Below are 16,093 nucleotides of genomic sequence, written 5' to 3'. Positions count from 1 at the left end.
TATACAGTATCAAGTGAGATTGTTAATGATAATAATCGCCAGGTCAAGGTTTTTCATGGTTGGTACGACAGTGTGTTTGGCTTTTTTTGAGCAGCTTACTGATCCTCTTGCAGCCTCTCCCCTCTTTAGGAAATCTCACAATCGCACGTATCTTATTTGATTAGGACGTTGCCTAATGTTTCACACTCAAGCTCAAGGTCGAAACAGAAAAAGTGGTGCTGACAGGTTCTTTCATAACCTTGTTTATGAAACCTTCATTAGAAATCACAAGTATGTTCACTTTTGTACTGGACGCCTGTGTTAAATGTTCATATGATCAAATACTCTCATATTTGTAATTAGTTCTACAGTCCATGTGTGTATTTTTTTGTATATTGTGGGACTGTCTTAAAAACACGGTACATGAAATAAGTGATTATAAAAAGGCACAGGTAAAGGCCCAGTGTGTTCAGAGGGACTCAACACAACCTAACAACAAAGTCAGTGACATGGTAACAGTTGCCAGAAAACAAGAGAAGCAGCAACTCGGCACTAAAGGAACAAGCCAAACTTGTTTCACAAACTTTAAATGAACTAACCAGTCTGTGTAATAACCATTTCTTTCCAAGAATTGTCTTTACAGTATGGATGTAACATTTTGTGAACTTTTCAGTGATTCAGTTTATGGTTAAACTGCTGTTCTCATAGCTAACTTTTGTTTGTTCATTAGCCCAGTTTGACTTTTTTGTAAAAACACCAGCTTTGATACCAGATGGAGAAGGAATTGATCTGTGCAGACTGTAACATGGTGTTTCGCTCCACTGGGCTGCTCGAGAAACACAAAGTGCTGTTCTGCATTGGGAGCGAGTCTGGGGGCCTTCGCGTGCAAAGACACAGCTCTGAAGATGTTCCAGGAAATGGTGGTGGAGGTATCGACCCAAAAGAAGCGAGAAGAAGCCCTGAACTTGTTCAGGTAAGCAAGTCAGCAGAGGAAGAGGTTTGTATGAAACTATACAAACCGTTTATGTGATCAGACAGATGAAATGATCAAATGTTATTATAAGGCAGTAGATGTACACAAATGTTATTAGGAAGATAAATATACTGTGCACCAGAATGACTCTAGAATATAATAATAAAATGTATATATAAATATGTTATATTGTGTGTGCTTTCATAACACTATTTTAAAATCCAACTAGTTTATTAACTCAAGTTTTTGGATAATTAAAACAAACACCAATGCACACCTTAAACTGTGCACCTTTAAATATAATGCACTTGTTCGCCGCTTTTAACAAAGGCCTTAAACAGGATCACAGAGTAGATACAACAATGACACATACACACAGAACAAACTGGTAGTATTTTCTATTATTAAGTTGTATTTCTTGTGTTTATAACGTGAGGTATTTAAAATTTTACTAAATCTGGAAATTTTACAGCCATGAAGTGACAAAACAATTAATTGGATAGTGCCAGGAAATCTGCCTTATCAACTATTCTTATGGGTCTGTTTTGTAAGATATGAATAATATATATATATGCATTTCTATGCAATATGTGATGTGCACTGTCTAATTCAACAAATCCTTACTTTTGAGCACATTATAGACATCATTTTGTGTCATTTAATGTTGAAATTTCAAACCAAGTTTATGATCAATAAGAACTCCCATAAATGTAACTTTAACCCCATAAGTTACCCTCAAACTTTTTGAAGAGTTATTATTTGACTGAACATATTGTTATCTATGATGCAAACAGTTTTCCACCCAAGAAAATGCCACCAATGCAATTCCAATGCTAGATAAACATTACGTGCTGCAAAATGCTGGATTTATTGCAGGGCTGCTGCATTGGACTGCATTCAATTGAGCTGGTTTATCTGATAAACTGGAAGTGACAGCTGAATATTTACCTATGGGCAATGCAGAGAGAGAGATGATAGCAATGAGCTCTGATGCTTTTAAAACACACCGGATGTCTATTTGCGTGTGTAGATGAGAGGGCAGCAAAGGAACATCGTGAGACGGAGAAGTGTTGATGCTGAGCCAAAGTCGGGAAGAAAAGCAACTAGTCAGACAAACAGCGCTGCCCTGCAAAATCTCAAAGATGAGGTAAAACTGAACCACTCCACCACACAGGCTTTCTCCATCTTCCTACACCACAGCTAAAGTTTGTCTACATCTAAAACACAGTGACAAAACAAGCATTTTAATTCATCTCTGCTTAATTCAAAGTGAGCCATTAGGGTTAACAGCCCTCCTCTAATGTATATATGACACTGTACAGAAGACACACATCACTTATAAGAACCCTAGAAACCATAAAGACCTCAGTGCAACAATTTTAGTTGTTGTGCTATGAAGCACTGCATGCATTTCACTGCCTTTGATTAAAAATTCATGTCTGAATATCATCAGTCAAGACACATTGGAAAAACAGTTTCGGAGTAAGCAGGGTGTTATATTATGTAGATAAACAAACATACAAATACGTATTTAAAACTTTTTTTTTTAATTAAGCCACATTTGTTTCTAAATTAAATTATATTCATCTTCTTTTTTTCAGTTTCACAACTTGAGAACATCCATTCAAGAAAACATGTCAAACTGGTCAAAGAGGACCACCGATACTGAGGTGGACCCTATGTTTCCTATGTCAGGCTTTTCTTACATATTCAATATAAAGTTCTCTTTCTTCCCGTTACTGTACGACCTCGCTTATATAGTACTGGGTGCACAGGAAAAAACTACTGGGTCTCAGGGTGACATAAATAATTTTGGTCCATGAAGTAAAATGTTTAAGATCAGATGCTGTGCAGAAAATCCATCCATTAACAAACGTGGTCTTAGGTAAGTGGGCGTCAACTGGGTCACAGTGAGAGACTGCAGCAGATGAGGGAAATGGCAATGCTCCATGAGCGCCAACTGGCCCTGATACGAGTTCAGCACCAGCAGCTGGAGCAGCAGAGAGATGGTGAGGAAATATGGCTCAATTTTAAAATGTAGCAATGTGCTGTAAAGAGTGAAAGTTCACCACTGTGTGACATTCTATGTTTAGGATTTATCATCTCAGACTTTCCTGATCAACATCAGGGATTGCGACTGGACTGTGAGAGCGAGTGAGTGTGTGTGTGTGTGTGTGCGCGTGTGTGTGTTTGAGATTGCCCTTCCCATGTTGTGCGGACATAGACCTGTTTACACAGTCACGTCGAATGGATTCAATAAAAACAAGTGCTCATCACATAAGTCTTCCAGCGGTAAGAGTTAGGCATATAGTGGTTAAAGTGGGGTAACGTCTACAGGAAATGCTGTAAATCGATTTAACTCTCAATCGAGTTTCGTCTGATGTGCCAAAAACATGATTGTGTGTTTATCTTAGAGCTGGCCCATCAGGTCCGTGCCTTGTCTGAGCAGAGCAACACAACTCATTTGGAGCATCTGCTGATGGAGCTCAGAGAGCAGGAAGAGAGGAATGAGGAAACACTGCAACAACTCGCTGAACATCTCCACGCATTACAGTAAGTGTCTGTTTATTAGCTTTAATGTACATGTGAGGTGCAGATGTAGATTCTGTCTTTGTCTGCCTTGATTTGTTGTTGCTCTTTACTTTTAGATAAATACGCTGCTTTTACGCCATAAAATAAATTTAGAGATTGCTACTTCTCATTGTCAGTGTTTAATGTTTTCCCATTGTACTTTAGATATTATAAAAGTTGAACTTACTATGGCTCATCATAGTTTCTGAATAACATAGAAGGTAAGATAAATGTCATTCAGTAATTTATTTTATTTAAAAAAGTTTAGATGTACTATTAGGCAGCAGGACATGCTAATACTCAAACGTCCACACTTACACAGAGTAAGGATTACGTGGTTAGTGGAATCGTACTGGAATACATTACAAGTAGAGGTGGTTCTAAAGTTTTGGCCCCCTTATTAATTTTAAATAGTGTGTCAAAATATTAGCACCCCCCTTCTAGGAGGTTGTTCTAATGTTAATGTTCTAAAAGTAGACATGATGGCAGAGTTGCTGTATTGGATTGTATTAGATTGTACAGGTGTAGCTAATAAAGTGACCAGTGAGTGAAGATCCAACCTGCAATATTTCCATTTCTAAACACTAACAATGAGGCACAAGTAAAACAAAGAGTGAGTTTATTGTTCATCTGTTAGGATGAACTGGATCTGAAAATAATCTTATTTCAGCGAAATCCATTTGTTCTCTGGCTACTGGATGACTCAGAGCATCAATTATATTTTCCATTATGTCTCGGAAGTTCATTATTGCAACAATGACATTTTCCATGACCGAGAGTAGACTTTTTCCATAGACGCCAAGGTATGATCTCATTTAGATAGAATCGTTTTTTTTTCCCCCTTTTCTTTTCAGTGTACAACAGGTCTCTGTACCTGCTGATCAGCCAGAGCCCGTTAAGAATGAAAAGATGCAGCAGGTCAATTACAAGCTCATTTCTTCAGAAGACGGCCCTCTATCGACCCAGATAAAGTATGTACCTGAATTCTTAAAGCATGGTTTAATAAAAAAAAAAAAAAAGCTATTAGAAGCAGAGAAACAAGCTGGAATGCAGGATCACCATTTCACTAATCGCTACTAGAAAAACAAGTTGTTTACAAGCAATTACGACTTTGTTGTACAAAGCTGCCTGCATGAGTGTAAATCCAGTTTGTGTGTTCCAGAGCCCTGCGCCATGCATACATGCACTCAGGTGGGTCAGACCCAGCCATAGTGTCACGGATGATTGACCTGCAGGCAGAAGCCCAAAGTCTAGAGAAGAACCAGTCATCAGCGGCTGCCAAGCCCAAGAAGAAGAGTAAGACTGTCACTGCATACAGTGCATCTGTTAACACAGCTGTGCTCACTGGAGACTTTATTAGGTTTACTCACCTTAATCTTTCAAGTCTAATAACCTACTTTTCTTTTTTTACATGATCAGCTATAGTTCAAGTTAACACACACACACAAATACACACACAGGGAGAATTGGAAAACAAAGTTGACTCTGATAGTGTGGACTTACAAGAAACTCCGAGCAAATTCCCTTTCAGCACAGATCCTCATTATTATTGGTTTTTTTTTTTTTTTCATGTTAAGAGGTGAAGCCTCCTCTGAGTGGTCCCAGCTGGGAGCTGCTAGCTGTGGAACGGGAGAATCAGAGACTGGAGGAGGAGATCCTCAGGATGCAGCTGGCCAGGGTCAAACACCACAACTATGAAGGTTGGTGAGCCTTTGCAAAAAAGCACAAAAATCTATGTGTGCTCATGGACAGACGTAACTCAAATACTGTAGCACCATACAGCTAACTGAACACAAAGCAAATCTAATGTTAACCACGTTCCTCATACTATTTCAGCGTGTGAGCATGACAACATGTGGTAATTCACACTAACAGGAAAACCAAGACAGATGGAAATATAGGCTTTTGCGAGCACTTTATTTGATCATCGATCACAATATTGGACAAGCTGGAATTTAACCTGAAGGTGGCACTGGGTGTTTGCAATCTTATCCTTCAGGAGCGACAACCGAGCTTGACCTGATTCAGCAGGAGACCCACCAGCAGATCATTAGTCTGCAGGCCGAGATGGAGCGAAACAAAGAAGCCCTAAGGCCTTTGAGATGGCATCGTCCACCTCCACATAAGCTCCAAACTAAAAGTCCTCCTTCACTGGTACACAACTTTAAACAGATTGATAAAATGTGGTTTGGATGTTAAACTTCAAATCTTTTTAGGTTTCTAGATGAATAACTACTCAGTGATAATTTATTCAGTGTTTGTCATGTCTCTCAATCTTACTCTTAACTCCAGACAATGTCGTCCTCTCCTCCATTTGGAAGAGGCAGGATGGAACCCCCTCTGGACTTACTGGGTCCAGCCCCCTATGACCCTGCGTCAGTTTACTTAATCACATTACATATTCACAGTAGATTAAACAGAAATTAAACTTGAGTCAATAACATTCTCTGGTGTTTCAGAGCTGGTTTTGTGGTTTTCTTTGACCTGGTGATGGGAGTTGATGTCTCTCAGAGGGCGCTGCGTCTGGTGGCAGCTCTCTACTCAGAGGGTCATATAGTAAGAACGTTGACGCCGATGTCTCCTGTCCAGTGCCTGCTGGGAGGGTCTGTCCCTTACCCCTATGGCCTTTTCTCAGTCAAACAGCCTGTACCAAGGTAAGGGGAACACCTAGGGAGGATGAGGCTTGAGTGATAATCAATTGGCCAACCAGACTAACAAATTATTCTCCTACGGTCAGCTTGTACTTCTTATTATGTACTTATGCTACATGGCATCCTCTTGTAGGATCCAGCCGTCACCCTCCCTCTGTCTGGTGGTTGAGGTGCAGGCCGCGAGAGATGTGGATGTCTTTAATCAGGAAGTCCTCGAACTGGTGTCGTGTGGCTGGACACAACTGGAACTTTTTGATCAATACAATCAGGTCTACTTGCACATTCAATGACATCACATGCTGTAAAAATGTGGAGTTTAATTCCTCAAGAACTGAAATTTGTGTCATGACAAATAAGTATGAAGGCTGTGGGTCTAGGTAGTAAATTCTTCTTAAATTTAAAGACATCGAACCCTCTGCACCTACAGAGGTAAATACAAAGGTATTTACATCAGCTGACAGAATTTTGTATTAAACTGGAAAAAGAATTAAACCATTACAGCAGGTCTACGTGACCCACATACTCTGGCGTTCATTGCGTCATACATCAATAAAACCTTTCATCTGTTCTCTGCATTGACAGCTACGCAGTGGCTTCTGGAGGGTGCCAGTGCGCAGTCTGCCTGTCAGACCCTCATTAGGCCTCGCCCAACTCAACTCAATACCTCAGGTACAAATATCTTTACACAGCAGCACATTATCACCAATGTGCAGTATCCACACCTGATTGACGGCTGAATAGCATTTTTGCTTTGGTGAACCAAGCTCGTCAATTATATGCGTGACTGTGTGTTTGGCTCTGTAAACTTAAGGTGGGCAACATGGAGCTGTGTGTACGTTTGGTCAACGGCCGAGATGGAGACGCACAGACCGCAGCAAAGGCCGACCCCATCAGCATTGGGCTCTACAAATATCCAGCTGTGGTAGGTTAAGGAGGAACTTGCTGAAAACTTCATTGTAAATTAAACAGTTTTGCACCGGAGGCCAAATGATGTCGAGAAGCTATAGTTGGGGAATTGTGTTTTTGAAATCAACTTATGCACCACGTTTAAACTTAAACTTCTTGGTGTGATTATTACCCTTTGGTCATGTTACAAGACCAGAATTGGGTGATGTCTGTATGCCGAAAATATCCCCATTATTTGTGACAGTGGAAACAATAAGGGTGAACACCACATACAGTGTGCGGTGATCATCCACAACTTTACTACCACCTGGTGGTTTTAATGTTGTGGTGGAAAAGGTTCCGCATGGACACTGCCTGCTACCAGCCCCTGCAGCATCATGAAAACTACTGAGGCTGTCCCTAATATTAAAAATAACCACATGGATTTCAGATTGTGGTAAAGGACAAAATCCAAACCACCCAATAAATTGCACTTTTTCAAAACACGTTGATTAATTGTGGCAATGTTTTACCTTGTGTCACATTACAGGGCTCCTCCTTTTCGGTCTATGGAAATGAAGCTCTGCCAACTTTGGCACCACAGTCCACAGAAGTAGTTCCTCGCTCATCATCGCAGCTTTTCGCTGATCGCACAGAGACTCCACCCACAGATAAAGATTGACAGCTCAAAAATATGGAGTCATCTCTGCAGTGAGATGTGTGATCTATTAAACTTACCTACTCTGTTGAAGTGTAAGAGAGGGTTCCTTGCTTTCTAAGAAGTTGACACAATTAAAGGCATTTGTTTTGTTGAAGTTAAAGTTATCTTATTAAACTTGACTAGATGAATGTAAAGGTGCATTAGCCATCTGTACACTAACTCACCACAAGCACGTTGCTTTTCCTGCAATAAGCATTTTATAAAGTCACAATTGTATATGGTTTTCAAAGACTGGTGATGAAGGCATACAGATGCAAATTCTTTATTCTTTTACTACAAGTATACAAAACTGGACAGACAAATCTATGAAAGTGGACCTTATTTACAGAAACAAAATTGTTGAAGGTGAACAAGGGCTGGCCATGCATGCTTTGCTGGTTTTGTAGATCAGGAACTGCACGTGGACCATTATGCTGAAGACTCGACAGAGGCAGACTGGTTGGCAGACTAAAGAAAACAGGGACATGAAAGTGAGACAGTAGAACATGCTTAAACACCAATAGTGTTGTGTTCCACATGTATTTACATTTCTTTAGTATCAAATGGAAAATATTCAGATTGCTCTTTGTTGTGTACAGCTCTTTCAAGGGAAAACACTTCCTCCTCCCCTTTTACAGAGAGCAAACATTTAGACAGATTTCATCCTTAAGTTAAAGCAAATAGAAACACTAATTGCCACTCAACGGATGCTGCTGCTCCAGAAGTACTCGGAATAGTTTCATCACTCGCTTTGTTACTTATGAAAACCACTTCAAGTGGAGACATTCAAAAGCAGAGAGGCTGCAAGGTCCGGCCATCTGTCAACCTGTGTGACAGAAACCTTAGGCAAGGATTTTGTCCACTGGTCTTTTTGCAATTCTGTAGTTTTCCTAAGGCTTTGAGATACACATTGCAGCATGACCACTTAAATGAACCGAAAAACATCCTGAATGCAAGTTCTCACAACAAGTCCACCAGAAGCCATAATCATTTACATTATGTTTAGCTTTCCCTTCTGCCTCGGCAGAGTAGCACTGTGTAAATAACTTGCCTCCTGTGATTTTCTTTCCTGGACTCCATTGCCGTTGCTGGCAGTAGAGTCACCGTTGCCATTAACGGTGGCTTCTGGTTTCGCTTGTTTAGCATCAGTGTCCTTTACTGGGCTCTCCTCCTCTGGTTTCCTCTGTAGACAGAAAACCAGGAAAAGGCTGAAGGACTCTATACAACCATTCAATACAGCTCTTCAGGTCAACATTTAGAAGAGGGAAACTGAACACCAGGGAGCTGTCAGCAGTTACTTGAAGTCACATGTAAAGTATGTCATCGTGAACATGTCAGGCCAGATGAAGATTTAATTTCTATACAACACAACCACTTAGACGCATGCCACAGCCAAACTATGTCAACAGTTAAAGATCACACTTCAATCACTACACAAGAGTCACACAGCACACCAGCTTTAAAGCATTTGCAGAAACCCATCCCTATAAAGAACAAATGCCACCTATAACCCAGGCAAGCACACAAACCGTGCAATGTAAAGCGAATGGGCAAAGTCAAATCAGATGATTTTAGCTGCAAGACACATTTGTTAAATTACAGATTGGGGCTTTAATACTCTAATAGTGGGGGGGATGGGAAGCAAAAATGTGTGGCAAATTGCAGTTGACTGGCCTCTGATCATCCAGGTATGAAGTTGGAAATCAATTACGAAGAAGAAAAAAAAAAATCCCAAACCACACACACACACACAAAGTGAGCCTTTACCTTTTTCCTGACGAGGTGAGAGATGTCCGAGACTCCTTTAGAAGATGATGCTGCACTGTCAGATGATTTAATGGCAATCTGAAAGAAAGTGTTTTGATTGCTATGGGTTTAATTTAATTAATTTCGGGGGAGGAGTATTATGGATTCTCATTTAATGTCCTTACCTGACTGGTTGTGGCACATGCTGAGGATGTTGAAGGGCCCCCATTTTCACATAGAAATCCTGAGGTTGAGGCACCCCCCTGCAAGAGTCACCCAGTCAGTGTGCTCCTTATAAAACATCTACACTACTATCCTCCACGTGTAGTTTCACAATTAATGGCACTCTGCACTAACTACTAGATTATTTTCAGGCTATATGGTTTGTCACTTATCCTGTGTACCCACTAGTGTCTGCTGGATGGCCTGGGAGGCAGCGCTGGCTGTTCTCTGGCTCTCCTTGGCGTCCTCCACCTTTTCCCTGATGTCAGGCAGAAGCAGTTTCAGCTCTTCCATCTCATTCTTATCTGCTGCTGCGTTTTCTCCCTTTGCAGCAGCTATCAACTCCTGCAACATGGCTATACACAGACAATGATTGTGATTACCACAGGGAAAACATGATCTAGAACAAACAACAAATGCAATCCCAGTTTGCCATTATGGTGCAGTGTCCAAACTTACAGGGTATGAAGGGAAGAAAATACAAAAAAAAAAAAAAAAAAAAAAAAATGCACTGTTCAACACCTGACAAGCAGGAACTTCACCTACACTCATGATTATGCAAAAATGATAATTAAGGCAGCCAAAATTCTGAAAGCAGGGTCCAGGAAAAACCTTACCCAGGCGTGTCTCAATGACTTTAATTGAGCTGTTGTAATGCTGAATGGCCTGGCTGTACTGATCCACGTAGCACAGAGTGGTGGCGACATGGTAGTGAGTCTCAGCCAGTAGCCGACTGTGGGGAGGCAAGTGCTTTAGCTGCAGTGCAAGACACTCCTGGAAGTCTTCAAGTGCCTGGGGGTAGTTACCTGGGGGAAATACAATTAGCTCTGCTCAAACTAAGAATTTAAGAAACCGTGCTATTTGCCTAAATTAACATTTTATTCCCTCCCCCCTCCCCATAACAAACCGACATCTGCAACAGTCATGCAGCTACTGATTTGCGTTTTATTAGAAAACACAGGAGGCCTAAGACATAAGTACAAAGAATTAAACGCAATCCAAGATTCCAGGAGAAGCAGAGGAATGGACAACGAATGAATGTCTTTAAATTTAGCTTGATCAGGTTTAAAAAGGAGGGAACTGCATGACAGTGTGACTCAAAAAATCAATTATCAGTCTGCTGCTGGAACACACCTGATTCAGCACTGACTTCACCAAGTTTCAGATATGCCTGGGCTGCCAACAGCTGGTCGTCTCTGGTTTCCTTTCTGTGGAAAAGAACAATTAAATGTAATACAGCTTTACCTAAGGTGGAGCCCTTACTAATATTAATTACTCTAGGTCTGGATCTCTGAGGAGGCAGTGCCTTTTTGAAGTCCCTACATGATCCTTCATGTTTAGAATAAAACTCTAGTAAATTGAATGTGAATAACTTGTTGCTGTCAACATTAGATTTAAAAAAAAAGAAAAAGAAAAACCCATCTTTGATTTGCTTTTACCTTTTGAAGATTACTTTAGCCACTTCCAGCATTTCCCATGCCAACTGCAAATTGCCAACTTCCTCCTCTTCCTGGGAAGAATAAAGGGCATATTTAAACTAAAAAAACAAACCACCAAAATCTTACTGATAATCATAATGTCCTAAAGTATCTCCATTTATGGGACTCACCTTATCCTGTCCATTTTCTTCTCCATCATCATCATCATCATCATCATCCTCACCATCATCTGTGAAAGCACTAGTATTAATACTTACATTACTATATTTTTTCTGAATGGTGACTGAAGTAGAAACTGAATTAGTGAACTGAAATGTTATTCAAGTTCAGTAAGCACATACTCCAAGGTGCCACCTTCACCATTTAAAACACCTGGTGGTGTTAACCGTTTCATATTAAGAAACTGTTTGTGCTAAACCCAATCCACACCAACAGTGCACTGTATTCAAATATTTACTGCCTTCTGGTTCCTCTTCATCCAGCTCAGTCTCTGTCTTTGAGTCCTCGTCTTTTGTGCTAGACACATCTCCATATTGTTCTTTTGAAGCTTCTACATTGTCAGTCAGAGTTTCCTTTCCAGGAGAATTCTCCTCCTCTCCAGTCACAGGAGCACTTGGGCTCTCAGATGCATTTGGTGCAGCTTCCTGGGCTAAACCCCTTTCCTCCACGTTCACAGTGAATTCCAACGGATTATTTGATCCCGTCACATTTTTCACTGGGGGCTTCAAACAATTTTCTTCTTTTAAATCAGCAGTGCTGTCTTGATCTTCAGACTTCAGCTTCGTGTCAGTTACTTTCTCGGCCATTGCATCGTACACCTGCTTTCGTAGCTCTTCCCTAGTTTTTTCTGCACCACAGTTGCACAAGACAAATGACTTTTTTTTTTCTTTTTTATAAACGGAGAAGATGAATATACCAAAGTTACTTTTCTGAACAATTAGTGACCTGAGTGGTCAACCCATTTTGATTGTGTAAAAAAAAAAAAAAGAAAAAAAAAAGAACAAAATTAAAAATACTTAGGTATTTTAGGTAAAGTATAGGTAAGGTACGCAACCTAAACATCTCACAACACTGACAGTTCCTCACATTTTATTTTTAGAGCTGAGGGTTTGAAAGAATCTAACTGACAACTGAGAAAATTATTCATTTTGAGCAATACAAATTCTTAGCAGGAATCACTTATGGAAAGGTTGCTAAGGTGAATTCCATTAACCAGGCAAGTTAATAATAAATTAGATACTAACCATCAAGGTTGCTTGCACTCTCAATATTTGAATTATTAGGCTGCTCCTCCTCTTCTCCTTCTTCTTCTGGGACCCCCTCCAGGGCATTGCCAAGGACACTGTTTTCCATCCTAATCAAAACAGAGGATGACTGTTACATTATCCGATATATCAGTGTTAACACTTTAGACTAAATACTGGGCTTCAGAGAAAAAGCAGGACGTACACAAAAAAAAAAGTGAATACAAAATACTGGTATACAGTATAAACAAGTTCTGAAAAGGAGCAATTTAAGTTAATTGAACCTGGCAAGTTCCAGTAGGGACTTCCCACATAGAAAGAAGGCCTCGCCACACTCATCTGCAGTGTCCCCATACTTCGCAGCACTGGCAGAAAGACAAAAAGTCAAAGATATTGCATAAATCAATGAATGCTGTTGAAACATTGTCATGATTGGACCATCTGAAATCCGTTCAATATACACTTCAGATACAATATATGTTTCATAAGAAAAAACTTTCACATGATGCATCCTCAGAAAACATAATACTACTGAAAAGAAAATTTTCCCCATCTAATTCAATGATTTCTGCTCACACAATTGTAATCAACTTGCGTCACCCCCCCCCCCCCCCAAAAAAAGTCAAATTCAATCATTTTAGGCTGCAACACTTACAAAGAAGTCTGCATAGTCATTGAGACTGGTTAATGTTGATATTAATAGGAGACATAATTTTCCATGTTAAGTACTCACAGCATGCTGCAGGCCTCCTGGAAAACACTGACAGCAGAAACAACATCCCCCATTACTAGATGCCGGTTTCCTGTACCAATCAGTTTCTTTGCATCGTCCATGACATCAACCGAGCTGCATAGAAAAAGAGAATAGAACATGTGTATTTGTTTAAATGTTGATTTTTGTAGAAAAACAAAAACAGGCCGCCCCCCCGTGTCACTTTATGTTCAAATTCCAACATCGAGCTTATTCCGGCATAAATACATCTTTAACCCTTCTGTTAAAAAGATGTAAATAAATATTTTAATGAAACAAAATTGAGATTTCAATTCTGTGAAATGATTAAAAGCTAAATAACCAGAATGCAATGATTTGCAAATCTCATCAACCCATATTTTATTCACAATAGAACATAAGCACTTCATCTGTTGAAACTAAGACATTTTATTGAATTTTAGACATTTTCATAGAAAATATTAGCTCATTTAGAATTTGATGGCAGCAACACATCTCAAAAAAGTTGGAATAGGGGCAACAAAAGGCTGGAAAAGTCATAGCAGCAAATCAAAAACAAATGGAGCGTTTGAGAACTTTTTTTTGTGCTTTCAGCTTATCCTAAGAGTTCATGGTTACCACAGCATATCCTTTTTCTACATGTTGATTTGGCACAGTTTTCATGCTGGATGCCCTTCCTGTAACAACCCTCCCCGCTGTGTTCTCTCATTTAAAATGGCCTGAGGAAAAATGGAAAACTGTTCTGTGGTCAGATGAATAAAAATTTGAAAACCATGGATGCCATATCCTGTCAACTAAAAAGGAGAGGGACGTGGTAGCTTGTTATCAGCAGACAGTCCAAAAGCCTGCATCTCTGATGAAATGAGGGTGAATTAGTGCATATTGCGTGGGCAGGTTACACATCTGGAGAGACACCATCAACACTGAAGAGTACATAGAGCTTTTAGAGCAACATATGCTCCCATCCAGAAAACGTCTCATTCAGGGAAGCCCTTGAATATTTTAGCAAGACAATGCTAAACCACATCACAACAGCATGACTTCACAGGAGAAGAGTCCAGGTGCTGAACTGGCATGCCTGCAGTCCAGACCTTACACGGACAGAAAGGATTTGGTGCATCATAAAGAAAAATCTGGCAACAAAGGCCCAGGATTTTTGAGCAGCTAAAATCCTGCATCAGACAAGAACGGAACAAGATTTCTCTTCTAAACTCCAGTAACTGGTCTCCTCACTTCCCAGACGTTTAGAGACAGTTGATAGGAGAAGAGCGGATGCTAAACAGCAGTAATCTTAACCCTGTTCCAACTTTTTTGAAATGTGTTGCTGCCGTCAAATTTAAAATGACCTACTATGTTCGATGAAAAGGTTTCAATTTCAACATCTGATATGTTATGTATGTGCTATAATTGTCAATAAAATAAGGGTTGATGAGATTTGCAAATCATTGCATTCTGTTAGTTACATTTAAACAACCTCCTGACGTTTTTAGAATTAGGGTTGTAAAATAAACATTTAAATAAAAGAATTCAACTGATCAAAATTGTATCTTACTGTATTTGTTGTAAGAAATAGCCTAAGGTCATTGTGGGTTCTGTTTAGTTATTCCTTTCAAATAAATTTAGTTGGAATTTGCATTTATGAAAAATTGTAGTGACCAAATATTTAACCAAAACACATAGTCACGATCGAAGGGCATCAACAATGGAAACGAAACTGAAACACAGAGACACGTGTATGTTTCCAACGCTGTGACCAGAGTTTGCTGTAGAAATACTGACCTGTCTGCTGCTGCTGCTGTTGTCGATGAGCACGGCTTCTCTTCCCCACTGTAAAAAAGTTTAAATTAACGATGAATCAAAGAAAAAGCAAGTTACCCGGCCTCGTTCTGAAGAGCAACTCAGAGGAAGCGTCAAACTTTTACTGTTGCCTCACCAAGTTTAGCTACGTCTTCATTGTTGTTAGCTCTATAAGAGCGCTAGCTCATTAGCTTAGGTGACCGATGTTAACCACACTCGCATCCACCGTCGGAGAAAAGTTAACTGTCTAGTTGCTTGATAGTTACTTGGATTCACAATTACACCGTGTAGCTAGATATGTAACATGCAACAGCAAACAGTTAAGGACGTCAACGTTAGCCGCGTCTAGCTAAAGGCTAGCTAGCCGTGTTTTCCCGTCATCAGTTATTGTAAGTACAGTCAGAAATGAGAAGCCACTCTTACCTCCCCGAGCTGGACACGGAACTTTCCTCTGGCATCTTTTCTGGACGATATTACACACCGTGAGCTACAGGGAGAACATATAGTCCGTCTAGCACATGAAATGAAATTACAACTAAACCTCCAGTGACAGTCTTTGTTGGCGCGCTTAAATAGAGAAAAGACGTCTTCCTATTTCCGCTTAACTTGGAACGCGGGAGATTGCATTTAAAGGGGCCGCGGCATGAAGCATTCAGGGACCGAAGGAATTATTAAAGGCAAACAATATCGCGTCTGTTTATTACTTTAACTTTTCGTATCTGTCGTATCAACCATGGACGTACTATAAGAGCTCTCTTAACACGTCTATGTTAATCCTATTTACCTTATGGCCTGTGCTTTATCCAAAGGCTAAAGACTAAAGACCGCAATAACGACAGTCTCAGAGACCGAGCCACAGTTAACAGCAATCAGCTTATCTGAACATGAAAACAAGAAAGAATGCAACTTTTCAGTCATCGCGTTGAATCAGAATCTAACTAAACTAAATACTAAACATCAACCCATACTGATTTACGATTATTTGTGGATTTAAAATAAGCTGTGCGCACCCTAATTTCCAGAGCCTCGTTGGCGCAGTAGGCAGCGCGTCAGTCTCATAATCTGAAGGTCGTGAGTTCGAGCCTCACACGGGGCATGTGTTTTGCTTTCTTTTCTGGCTCTAATATATATTTATTTCATGGTAAGCGGTTTTAAA

The 16,093-nt window shown here is 40.0% G+C and overlaps 2 protein-coding genes and 1 non-coding gene across 5 annotated transcripts; 2 read left to right on the top strand and 1 right to left on the bottom strand.

Annotated features, from left to right (window-relative positions):
• The first annotated feature begins 398 nt into the window (after positions 1-398).
• Positions 399-7,888, top strand: ccdc17 (coiled-coil domain containing 17). 2 transcript variants are annotated; one of them, XM_067514198.1, is made up of 15 exons: positions 399-952; positions 1,983-2,099; positions 2,554-2,622; positions 2,838-2,961; positions 3,367-3,505; positions 4,378-4,494; positions 4,686-4,819; positions 5,101-5,223; positions 5,523-5,677; positions 5,816-5,898; positions 5,983-6,177; positions 6,308-6,443; positions 6,757-6,843; positions 6,986-7,096; positions 7,610-7,888. In XM_067514198.1, exons 1-15 carry the CDS (start codon positions 752-754, stop codon positions 7,739-7,741), a joined length of 1,923 nt encoding a protein of 640 aa, XP_067370299.1. In that variant the 5' UTR covers positions 399-751; the 3' UTR covers positions 7,742-7,888. The 2 variants fall into 2 exon arrangements, with proteins under 2 accessions (XP_067370299.1, XP_067370300.1); XM_067514199.1 differs by lacking the exon at positions 2,554-2,622 and having other exon boundaries at positions 400-952; positions 7,610-7,887.
• A 138-nt stretch (positions 7,889-8,026) lies between these two features.
• Positions 8,027-15,548, bottom strand: LOC137132098 (histone-binding protein N1/N2-like). Of its 2 annotated transcripts, XM_067514200.1 has the most exons (15): positions 15,361-15,548; positions 14,920-14,967; positions 13,144-13,257; positions 12,695-12,775; positions 12,411-12,520; positions 11,624-12,013; positions 11,337-11,395; positions 11,167-11,237; positions 10,862-10,935; positions 10,345-10,533; positions 9,914-10,083; positions 9,691-9,768; positions 9,527-9,604; positions 8,811-8,942; positions 8,027-8,227 (listed from the first exon to the last, which is right to left on the bottom strand). In XM_067514200.1, the coding sequence occupies exons 1-15, from the start codon at positions 15,393-15,395 to the stop codon at positions 8,189-8,191; spliced, it is 1,668 nt and encodes a 555-aa protein (XP_067370301.1). In that variant the 5' UTR covers positions 15,396-15,548; the 3' UTR covers positions 8,027-8,188. The 2 variants fall into 2 exon arrangements, with proteins under 2 accessions (XP_067370301.1, XP_067370302.1); XM_067514201.1 differs by lacking the exon at positions 11,624-12,013 and having other exon boundaries at positions 15,361-15,544.
• Positions 15,549-15,960: 412 nt separating this feature from the next.
• Positions 15,961-16,033, top strand: trnam-cau (transfer RNA methionine (anticodon CAU)). Its single transcript has one exon. It is a non-coding gene; the product is annotated as a tRNA-Met (tRNA).
• Positions 16,034-16,093: the final 60 nt, after the last annotated feature.

Source organism: Channa argus, chromosome 8, assembly GCF_033026475.1.
Source record: "Channa argus isolate prfri chromosome 8, Channa argus male v1.0, whole genome shotgun sequence".
Classification (NCBI taxonomy): Eukaryota; Metazoa; Chordata; class Actinopteri; order Anabantiformes; family Channidae; genus Channa; species Channa argus.
The sequence above is the reverse complement of the archived record's forward strand: the minus strand, read 5'-3'. Positions and strand labels throughout refer to the sequence as shown.